Here is a 12,134-nt window from a genome sequence, read left to right on the forward strand (position 1 = left end):
CCTCCTTTAAAAATCATGATTATTTGATGTACATCGAAGAATCGCGCGGCGTCATAACGGTAACACTGTCTGGCTTTGAAGTCGGGTGTCGCTTCTCTGTATTTCAAACTGATTTCAATGATAATTATCCGCCTAGCGATTGGTAGGTTTTTCATACCCGAAAACAATATCGAATATCGAATATCGAATATAGCTGTGCCTTCGATTTTGCTTTGACATATATCAAGGATGCATTGAACATATATATAATATATGGAATCACGAGGATGACTTTATCCTCCTCCAGTCTTAAGTGCCATCTCAGTCTATAAAGCTTCGTAAATTTTATTTTAGACTCGTGCAATTCCCATCTACCATTTCTTAGAGAACGTATGGCCACGGGGACATGGAGATTTGTGACAGCTATATATTTGGACCTAATCTAAGGTGTTCATAGTCATTTTACATGTTTTAGGGGTTTAGATTGACTTTCGGTGAAAATGACACCCCAATATAATCATATGTCATTTTTACCGAAAGTCGATCAAACTCCTAAAACATGTCAAATTACTCTGAACACCTTAGATGTGATCCAAATATAGTTGTAACAAATTTTCATGTCCCTGTGTGCACGGCATCATGAGCAGAGCTGATGTATACATGCAGATAATACGGAAATTTGTACATAGTTCAAAAGGTCATTTGTTGCCTGTATTTATAGGTCAGTCTTAGTTAAGAAGATATAGATAACGGGTGTAATATAACTGCTTCAGACCTGGCGTATCATTCTCACAGATAAAAGATGGGAGAACAACAGGTGAGTATATTTAATTAGGAAGTCAGTAAGAATTCTTAGTCATTTTTGTTCATTTAACAATTGCAATGTGCATTACGTAACTTATCAACCTTACTATATCCAATTGCATCTGTATTACAGGTAAGGGGAAAACTTAATGAAATGTCATTCCCTGTACAGGTGTATAGTTGTGTAGTGCCGTACCAGGTATTTACACAGTAGCGTTATCAGGTATAATAAATAACTTGCAAGGAACTTAAAATGACGTCACCGTCACTGGTATCAGGTCTACGTACCCCAGTTTATGTCAGAACACTGAACTGATAAATTACGGAAGACTTCGAATTGAAGAGATTGGTTTTGTTCTCTCCCACAAGTGTGCTTACCACAGCAGTACGTTATTCCCAGTTATACTTTTATAAAGTCCACATGAATAGCTAATACAATCATGGTAATGTGGGTGACAATGTTCATAGTCAATATGAGTGTCGACATGATCCATATAGTCAATATGAGTGTCGACATGATCCATATAGTCAATATGAGTGTCGACATCATCCAAACAGTCAATATGAGTGTCGACATGATCCATATAATCAATATGAGTGTCTACATGATCCATAGAGTCAATATGAGTGTCGACATCACCCATAGAATCAATATGAGTGTCGACATCATTCATAATCAGTATGAGTTTCAGCAACATTCATGGTCAATATGAGTGTCGACATCATCCATAGAGTCAATATGAGTGTCAGTAACATTCATTGCCAATATGAGTGTCGGTAACAGTTATGGTCAATATGAGTGTCAGAACATATTCATAATGAGTATATCAGTGTCAAATTATTCAGTCAAGATGAGTGTCAGTAACATTCATGGCCAATATGAGTGTCGGTAACATTCATGGTCAATATGATTGTCAGCAACATTCATGGTCAATATGAGTGTCAGCAACATTCATGGTCAATATGAGTGTCGGCAACTTTCATTGTCAATATGGGTGTCAGAACATATTCATAATGAGTATATCAGTGTCAAAGAATTCAGTCAATATGAGTGTCAACTTTATTTGTATTCAATATGAGTGTCAACTTTATATGTATTCAATATGAGTGTCAACTTTATATGTATTCAATATGAGTGTCAACAATATTTATAGTCTTTATACACAGTCATCAATCAATATGAATGAAAAACAGCTGATGCCAAGACGCCAAAGAGTCATATAAGACGATGTTTTCATTATAACTAAATATTTGTTATCATATTTTTTGTTTGTTTCGTTTACAGAAGTTCCGGGACTTTCGAATCAAGGGAATCGTGTCGGCCCCTTTTACACCGTTCAAGTCTGATGGGTATTTTTGACGTTCTATTCGGAATTACAATGATTTTGATATAAAAAAAGTATTTGACCAACTCAGTGATGGTACGGTTAATTGTTGGATATGCCAACCAAGCTCTATAAAATGGCATTGTACTTTTCATGAGGCAAAACGATAATGTAATTTTCAGCGCTAAAATGTCAGAAAAAAATTGACTTATGCCACGCTCTTACAATGTAGTTATAAAACCTAGTGTCTGCTACAAGTCACAAACATGTTAATCCAATTAAATTCTTTATTTCAAATTTGAAATTTCTAAATTTTGAATTTGCTTTTGTAGGTAATTTTGTTAACCACATCATTATATTGCGAATCAATTGCATATCTGTAACCTATTTCTGTGATAATTCGAGGGAAGGGACGCCCACAAACATCAGACACCTGTGATTAAAGGGGCAAAATTCAATCGACTTTTTCCTGAATGTATATCCCTGCACATGCGTCTTTGAAAATCGATCGCTAAAATAAGTATTCACGAAAATTAAATGATCTATACAGTGTTCTGAAATGAAATAGAAAATACTAACTCATCTATAACGATTTATTGGAGTGAAAGAAGTCGGCATTCGCGGTGCGCTGAAATACCGCTAAATTTAAGTCCTGTGAATGGTTAAAATGGCCGAGTGGTAATTAGACCTATTGCTATAAAATTGGAATTTTCAGAGACGTCAACTATGACCTTTTCCCTGCGTACGCCAAGTATCTACAGGACCACCACTTCCAGCATGCGTTTGGTAAGTTTTTTCATCAATACCATTGTTTCAAACAACCAGCCTTTTTATTGGATTTTTAGATTTCGTTGTTGTGTAAAATGCTGTTTTAAAATGGTTATTTTCGTATTATTTGCTTGACTGTCAGAACATTTAAAACTCCAAGATGAATTATTTGTTTACCAGCTTAAAATAATGTTTAAAAAAATCAGCGATTCAAATAAAACATCCCAATGTTTTACCGGTATAATATAACTATCTTTCATACGTATGGCAAGATCATGAGCGAATCATAACGAATTTGGTCCTACGTTTTCACGAGCATTCCTGAACCTACGTGAAAACCTCAACTGAAGCTTTAACATCGGAAGGTGTTGCTGTATTAGAACAAAACCCCTTTAATTATGTTTTTTTCTTCATTCAAGCGTTGCTTTCAAATGATAAAAAGTAGTTTCAGGAATTACGGTAAGGTAAGGAACGTTCGTGAAACTTGGACCTGGCTACTGAACACGTTAGGTAAAATACATCATAAACAAACATATTTTTACATGATTCGGTTTAATCGAAAATGAAAATCGCGCGAAAATTAAGTAATGAACAGTATTAAAACTGTTTCATCCACAGTCAACGGTACACTGGCTGAAGGCATGTCGCAGACCATAGACGAGAGGAAGGAAACGCTGGAAGCGTGGATGAAAGCGGCCGATGGAAAGTATGGAATCACATGGCTAAAGTAGTCATTTTATATTACCTCTACATAGCCTATAGTAAGCTCCGTGTTGAATAGATTGGTTTAAATGGAGTTTATTTTCTAACTGAAAAATGGTACATTATTTTTGTAGCGGCGATACCGGCCATCAAAGTATTTCGTCTTTGCGTATTGCAGAGTTATCTTCTCTTGTGAGCAGGTATTGATTGTTACGTCATTGGTTTGTGAGAGTAACGTCATCAATTTTTGAGAAAACGACGCAATTTTCCCACACAAACCAATGACGTAACAATAAATACCTGCTCACAAGAGAAAATATACTCTGCAATACGTAAAGAACGAGTCAATGGTTCTGTTTAGTTTGAGGGTTTAAATGTTTATAGAATCCAATGGTTCTGTATAGTTTGAGGGTTTAAATGTTTATAGAATCCCATGGTTCTGTTTAGTTTGAGGGTTTAAATATTTATAGAACCCAATGGTTCTGTTTAGTTTGAGGATTTAAATGTTTATAGAATCCAATGGTTCTGTATAGTTTGAGGGTTTAAATGTTTATAGAATCCCATGGTTCTGTTTAGTTTGAGGGTTTAAATATTTATAGAACCCAATGGTTCTGTTTAGTTTGAGAGATTAAATGTTTATAGAACCCAATGGTTCTGTATAGTTTGAGGGTTTAAATGTTTATAGAATCCCATGGTTCTGTTTAGTTTGAGGGTTTAAATGGTTATAGAACCCAATGGTTCTGTTTAGTTTGAGGGTTTAAACGTTTATAGAACCCAATGGTTCTGTTTAGTTTGAGAGTTTAAATGTTTATAGAATCCAATGGTTCTGTTTAGTTTGAGGGTTTAAAAGTTTATAGAACCCAATGGTGCTGTTTAGTTTGAGGGTTTAAATGTTTATACAACCCAATGGTTCTGTTTAGTTTGAGGGTTTAATTGTTTATAGAACCCAATGGTTCTGTTTAGTTTGAGGATTTAAATGTTTATAGAATCCAATGGTTCTGTATAGTTTGAGGGTTTAAATGTTTATAGAATCCAATGGATCTGTTTAGTTTGAGGGTTTAAATGTTTATACAACCCAATGGTTCTGTTTAGTTTGAGGGTTTAATTGTTTATAGAACCCAATGGTTCTGTTTAGTTTGAGAGTTTAAATGTTTATAGAATCCAATGGTTCTGTATAGTTTGAGGGTTTAAATGTTTATAGAATCCAATGGATCTGTTTAGTTTGAGGGTTTAAATGTTTATAGAACCAAATGGTTCTGTTTAGTTGAGGGTTTAAATGTTTATAGAACCCAATGATTCTGTTTAGTTTGAGGGTTTAAATGTTTATACAACCCAATGGTTCTGTTTAGTTTGAGGGTTTAAACGTTTATAGAACCCAATGGTTCTGTTTAGTTTGAGGGGTTAAATGTTTATAGAATCCAATGGGTCTGTTTAGTTTGAGGCTTTAAATGTTTATAGAACCCAATGGTTCTGGTTAGTTTGAGGGTTTAAATGTTTATAGAATCCCATGGTTCTGTTTAGTTTGAGGGTTTAAATATTTATAGAACCCAATGGTTCTGTTTAGTTTGAGGGGTTAAATGTTTATAGAATCCAATGGTTCTGTATAGTTTGAGGGTTTAAATGTTTATAGAATCCCATGGTTCTGTTTAGTTTGAGGGTTTAAATATTTATAGAACCCAATGGTTCTGTTTAGTTTGAGAGATTAAATGTTTATAGAACCCAATGGTTCTGGTTAGTTTGAGGGTTTAAATGTTTATAGAACGAAGTGGTTCTGTTTAGTTTGAGGGTTTAAATGCTTATAGAACCAAATGGTTCTGTTTAGTTTGAGGGTTTAAAAGTTTATAGAACCCAATGGTGCTGTTTAGTTTGAGGGTTTAAATGTTTATAGAATCCAATGGATCTGTTTAGTTTGAGGGTTTAAATGTTTATAAAACCCAATGGTTCTGTTTAGTTTGAGGGTTTAATTGTTTATAGAACCCAATGGTTCTGTTTAGTTTGAGGGGTTAAATGTTTATAGAACCCAATGGTTCTGGTTAGTTTGAGGGTTTAAATGTTTATAGAACCAACTGGTTCTGTTTAGTTTGAGGGTTTAAATGTTTATAAAACCCAATGGTCCTGTTTAGTTTGAGGGTTTAAATGTTTATAAAACCCAATGGTTCTGTTTAGTTTGAGGGTTTAAACGTTTATAGAACCCAATGGTTCTGTTTAGTTTGAGAGTTTAAATGTTTATAGAATCCAATGGTTCTGTATAGTTTGAGGGTTTAAATGTTTATAGAATCCAATGGTTCTGTTTAGTTTGAGGCTTTAAATGTTTATAGAACCCTTTACAAGACATGCAATGTATTTCGTCTGGTCCGGCTGTGTTAACTGTATGCACCTGTGACCATTAACGACCTAAATGAAGCTGATTCCAGTGAATCAAGTTTGTGACAATAACTCATCACTGCATGTTCGTAAGGGATAACCTGTGTTAGTTTATATATACAGAGTCTCCTTTAATATCTGTCGTCATTGTGACCAATTGTTACAACCACACCACGTTATTCCGTCTTTGCGTATTGCAGAGTTATCTGCTCTAGTGAGCAGGTATTGATTGTTACGTCATTTGTTTGTGATATTAACGTCATCAATTTTTGAGAAAACGACGTAATTTCTCACACAAACCAACGACGTTCACAAGAGAAGATAACTCTGCAATACGCAAAGACAGAAAGACTAAAACAAACCAAAACTATACGGCAACCATACTTCTTTACACTGCTAACAAGAGTGAAAGCGTATAAGCGGTTTGCCTTTTTAAGAGCCTCAATCGCTGAAGTGCTTGTTTATCCCGAAATCATGACACAAATAGGTTTTCGCGCTACATCAAAGAAATAACTCCCTTGTAAATTCTTCAGGTGCATAATTATAAAGAAAGTTCTTTTCGCAAATGCATTTGCTCACAAAGAAGTCGTCTAAAGCACAAACGCGTTCTCACGAAGATGATATTAATCACAAGGATAGTACATTTGCACTATCCCCAGCAGGTTCAGAGAAGGAGACGTTCTGTACCCCACTCCCATGCTGATCATAACAATTGCACGATCATGTGAGGCGACTAATGTGCCCCTAATACTATCCCACACACGCCTCGACTGATTTTGACATTCCCGTTGCAACATGTACGGTAGCATGTTCTGTGTTGTTTCCATAAACACCGTTTCCATGTGATCCTTATTATTTTTAGCTGTTTTGATGACGTAAAACACTGAAAGTATATCGTGTGGGAGGCACCGTAGTCTAGTGGTAGGACGCCGGGCTCGTGAGCGAAGGGTTGCGAGTTCGAGTCACGACACGGCACTGTGTTGCATCATTGAGCAAGATACTTTACTCAGCTTGTTCTAGTCTACTCAGCTGTAAATGAGTACGTGGTTGGGCAGTGCCAGAATTGTTGAATGCTAGCTGTGAGCACCGAAATGGCAGCACCGGTTGTATGCTCCCCAGGGAGTTGAGAAAGACATTGGCTGGTTGCAAAGACCCTTTAACCACGGATGATGATTTGTGAACCGCGTTGAGACGACCTATATACAGCTACGAACTAGGTTGTGATAAAGCGGTACTCGAATTATTATTATTATTATTATTATTATTATTATTATAAAACAAAACATTCACACAATCCTTTAGTTGATGAGTTCGTTTCTATTGTAGAATTGGTATAATAGCACATGTAGGAACGAACAACCTCCGAGACGCCAAGGAGTTAGTAAGTATACTTGACGGTATACCTATCATCAAGATAAATCCTTAAATGTATATTGAAACAATTAAATGAGACGGATATTTTACAAGTACTTATAAGTACAAATCCGGATTATCCTATGTTCATTAAATAATCCATAGATATCTAAGGTTTTGATAAACCAGGTCTGTATAGCTGTAAAGCAGTAGCAGGTTATTGTATCAAAATGTACCGTAGAACCCTGTGTACTTGGTAGGCATACGTATGTATTATGATGTTAATGTACCTCTCAAGGTATTGGCATACTGTACATGCTATTTATTTATCAATTATGGACGTTTGTTGAGGTAAATATGTGGTTATATGGACCTAAGAAAGAGATAGTAATCGAGACTAAGTCGAGGTCAATATCACATTTTCAGGTTCATACAACCACATATTCACCGAAATAAAAGCCATGAATTGTTATAGTAGATGGTAAATAATGTTTAAATCAAATCGAATGTATGTCATCTAATAATTCTAAATAAGCTCTTCATTTCTTCGTAATTCTAATGGATATTTTCAATGTTTGTCTTTATATCTTAATGAAACAATTTGGTCATTTATAACGTTTAATGATTCGCATAATAACATAAAAAACGAAACAGTTTATACTGACTTTACACACATGGAGAGAAAAAATGAAAGACACTGTCTTTCCCTATTTTAGGCCCGTCACGCGGAAAAGATTGGAGTCGAGGCGATAGCAGCCTTAGCGCCTTCATTTTACAAACCAAAATGTGAAGGTAAGATTTTGGTTGGTTATTTGCCGGTTGAAAAATCTCATGCAAATGTTTGTTATTGATGTATTTTGTTTTTAATCTTTTAAAAAGAAAATATCCAACATGTGGTCATGCATTGATTATTCTACCACGTCTTCGATGAAACGACACTTTTCATTGGTTAATAAAATGTATAAATGGACGATCTTATATGCACTTGCATTTCCCATCAGCGCATGTACGTGCAAAGCTTTTATATTCAAGTTAAGACAAATTGCATTATTACAGCCTGTTTTATATAATATTTTGATAGATATTACATGTTTGTAGTATAAGTATTTGATTAAGAACATTGCAGTCTACATAAATGTGATATCACTTTTTTTCCTTTTCCTTTTATTTTGTCAATGAAAGCTAATGAATGCTGATGCCATTACGTATTTTATGTAGTAGTTGTATTTCAATAGGATTTACAATAATTTAAATACAGAATTATTTCTGTATTACAGAGGACTTGGTTGACTACATGGCGGAGCTTGCTGCAGCAGCCCCAAACACCCCGTTCTATTATTATTGTATCAACTTTGTTACCGGAATTTACTGTAAGTATATACGCCCCCCAAATACGGGCGTCAGTCGATTTTTGATAAATCGCTAGTTAAATAAAGAAGATGTAATATATAAGTGATAAACAGCTTATCACAGGGTGTTTTCAGGGGTTGTCGTTCGAGCAATTATCTTATCACTCATCCATGTTAAAAATCTCGAGTCTACTGCCATGAGAGAGCGATGAGAAATAATTTCCCCAACAATCCTAATAGTCTATAGTAGTCTATACGAATATATGATTTAGATGATTTAAGAAGGTTTATATCAACGATATTTGATTTTCCAGTAAATTCGGCGAAGTTTTTAAGCCTTGCTAAGGACAGGATCCCTACCCTGTGTGGACTGAAGCATTCATCCAGGGAATTGACCAGTGCCCACAGCTGTAATTTGGTAGACAAGGATCGTTTCCAGGTCCTTATGGGAACGGACGTGGTAAGAGTAGTTTTCCTCTCACAGATAACAGGGACCTGAGCATTTGTTACAGATTATCTATGTTTAGACTTAAACGGATGTGTGAAGTGTTATATTAGACACCTTAGTGGTTTAGATCAACTTCCGGTAAAAATGCCACCCCCATACTGGTTTTTACCATAAATTGGGTTGCAGTTTTACCGAAAATATATCTTAATCCCTAAAGTGTCTGATATTACACTGGACACATCAGTGTGGGTCCAAGCATGGATAAACTGCAACAAATTTCTTATTCCCTGTGTTTCAGACCTGCAACAGGAAATGTCATTAACACATCTATAGTATAATGCATACTTGTCAAATCTTTCTATTTTTGAGTGAGACTCCCGATTTTGGACCCTTTAAATTACTATTTCCAGCCAGTGAATTTGCTGAAGTATTCCTGCATTCTGAGATATAACGATTTTCTCTTTAGGAAATGTTTTGTGAAGACTATAGACTGGTGAAATTTTGCTTTGAATGACATGTAACACCAATGATCTCATATATGAAAAAAGAAAGAGAAAGAAAAAAGAAACGTATATATGAGTTTCACAACGAATATAAACAAATATATCTTATGTTTCTCTCTGTGATTGTTTCAGCAATATATTACGGCCTTGAGTGTTAAGATTGAAGTCCCGGTGACAGCGTCATATCTAGGGGATATATACTTCAGACTGAAGTCAGCTTATGACAAAGGAGATAAAAATACCGCTGATGAGATTCAGGTAATTGTTAAGGAAAAAAATCATTATACGTTATCTATTTACACATGCGGTTTTTTTTTTATTTAAAAAGCCTAATTCATTATTTCTTGTTTGCGAAAGACACTTGTAAAATAGTTTTATTTTTTAATTAAGGATTGTATTTGATTTCCTCATTTGTCGTCTACAGGAAACAGCACAGTTGATTAACGACATCAGAGGACGCTACGGTACGCATACCTTTTATCATCACGCTTCTATCTTTTTGTTATGGGCTGTTTTTTCTCTCCTTCATTTTTCTGTATGGAATTGTAATTATCCCCCTTTTTATATATTTTTTTAAAACTTTTGTTATTTTTTGCTTGCTTTTCTATATTAAACAATTACAAGTAATAAACTAGAATTATCTCTCTTTCATTATTATGTACTAAACTGTCTCCTTTTTGTTATTATTGATTTAACTACAGTTGTATTAACATCTTCTTTGTTCTTTGTAGTATTCTATATTTCATTATTATTATCCCTCTTTTATTATTTTGTATTTTACTATCATTATTATCTCTCTTTTGGTATTTTTTAGTAAACGTTTATTGTATCCCTCTTTTGTTATTCTGCATTAAATGTTTTATATCTCACCTTTATTATTTGGTTTGAAACAATAATTATCTCCCCTTTTAGTCTTCAATAAATGTGACTACTTGTTTTATTCTACAGGTATTTTTTTTTTATATCTACCTGTATGACGATTCTCCATAACCCCCAACCCTTTATATTAAGTTCCTTCGACCATAATACATGTTAGTTTATTTGTTATGATGTACCATGATCTTTTCATTTTACTATGATTGTAAATTTAGGAAATTGAATTCAAAATTTCTAAAAAACAAATCACGTATTCTGAAAAAAAATGTATACAGATGAAAATGTTTGTTTATGAATGATTTCCTTAAACGGTTTTAGGTGGAGATATACCAGTTGCAAAGAAAATGTTTTCCATAGTGTCTGGTATTGATGTTGGGCCAGTGCGCATGCCAATGAAGGATATAAGTAAAGAAAAAGAGGAAGGTTTGAGGAAGGAGTTGCTGGCAACAGGATGTTGGTGAAACACATCAGGTGTATACCAGAAGAGAGAGTTACTCAAGTCATGAAGAAACTGTTAAGAAATCAAATAAAAAAAATCTTTACAGATTTGAAATAGCAATTTTGAAAAAAAAGTATTCGATACACACATTATTTGTTCGTTTCTTTGAAATTCAATGGTTTTTCATAATGTTACAACATACTGCTTACTGGAGAGATTTCGCTGCAGTTGTATTTTCCTTTTTGAAACCTCCGACTTCAAGATGAGAACGAAGTTTAGAATACAGTATGCTATGCGTAATACATTCAATGTGAATGATACAATTTACACAGGGCGAATACGAATGTTACCGATGAAGGGCGAATATTTAACCTGGATGTTTTTTCTATAGTACAGTATTTTATTTTTAAATATCCGACATATCTATAATCCTGCTTATCATGAATTATCATTGACAGGATATCAATGCAAGCGTCAGACTAGCGTTATAATGGGAAAAGCAACTTCATCAAAATCTTCATCAATCTGCATTTTTGTAAACCACGTGTTGTAAATTTATTCGTCTGCAGGCGACATCTGTCACGGGAGTCATAATATTCGTAGCAAGCTCTTGTGTACCGAATCAACTCGGATATGGAAATACCGTTAGTTGGGAAGCAGATATGTTACTATCAAGAAAGGGAAAGTTCACGATAGGAAAGTCGAAATCGTCCCATATATCGTACAGCTTTGTAGGAAAGCCGTTGGGTTATGTTGTAAGTTAATATCGTGGAAATAGGCTGCCGTAGAAGAGTGTATAGTGTTCTTGATTTCAAGCTCAGGAGGGTATATACCTTCGATGTGGTTAATAAATTTCTTGTTATTTAAAGACTGCACATCGTCGATATCTCTTAATGTGAGATTGAATGACTTATCAGAAAGAGTGGTGACATCAATAAAGGCAGTTTTGTGCTAATCCATGAAACTCTAACACAAATTTCAATTGGGCTGCACTTTGCTTCGTCAGGATATCATCGCGACAAGTCAACATAACCTTTCCCTGACAATATATTTTGATAGCATTTCTTCAATTTTAATTCACTTTGCAAGGAAAGGAGTGATTTTTTAAGGATTCATTTTGATGAAAAAGTGTAAAATACATTTCAAATTACCGCACATAACCAATACTCTTTAGGCTTCAATCTCCCGGGTTTCCAAAGGGTTGTAATTTCAACTGCACCGGTA

At 34.7% G+C, this 12,134-nt stretch overlaps 1 protein-coding gene across 1 annotated transcript; it reads left to right on the forward strand.

Annotated features, from left to right (window-relative positions):
- The first annotated feature begins 714 nt into the window (after positions 1 to 714).
- On the forward strand, positions 715 to 11,894 carry LOC110467362 (N-acetylneuraminate lyase B-like). Its single transcript, XM_021524476.1, has 11 exons — positions 715 to 796; positions 2,069 to 2,133; positions 2,824 to 2,894; positions 3,495 to 3,582; positions 7,269 to 7,323; positions 8,012 to 8,087; positions 8,573 to 8,665; positions 8,959 to 9,104; positions 9,728 to 9,853; positions 10,020 to 10,059; positions 10,790 to 11,894. The coding sequence occupies exons 1-11, from the start codon at positions 782 to 784 to the stop codon at positions 10,930 to 10,932; spliced, it is 918 nt and encodes a 305-aa protein (XP_021380151.1). The 5' UTR covers positions 715 to 781; the 3' UTR covers positions 10,933 to 11,894.
- Positions 11,895 to 12,134: the final 240 nt, after the last annotated feature.

This window comes from Mizuhopecten yessoensis, unplaced genomic scaffold, assembly GCF_002113885.1.
Source record: "Mizuhopecten yessoensis strain PY_sf001 unplaced genomic scaffold, ASM211388v2 scaffold11171, whole genome shotgun sequence".
In the NCBI taxonomy this organism is placed as follows: Eukaryota; Metazoa; Mollusca; class Bivalvia; order Pectinida; family Pectinidae; genus Mizuhopecten; species Mizuhopecten yessoensis.

Excerpts from the sequence above, each read along its gene's own strand:
- LOC110467362 (XM_021524476.1), top strand. Across the intron at positions 2,895-3,494 it reads CCACTTCCAGCATGCGTTTG|TCAACGGTACACTGGCTGAA; the intron begins GTAAGTTTTTTC and ends TTTCATCCACAG. Across the intron at positions 3,583-7,268 it reads ATGAAAGCGGCCGATGGAAA|AATTGGTATAATAGCACATG; the intron begins GTATGGAATCAC and ends TTTCTATTGTAG.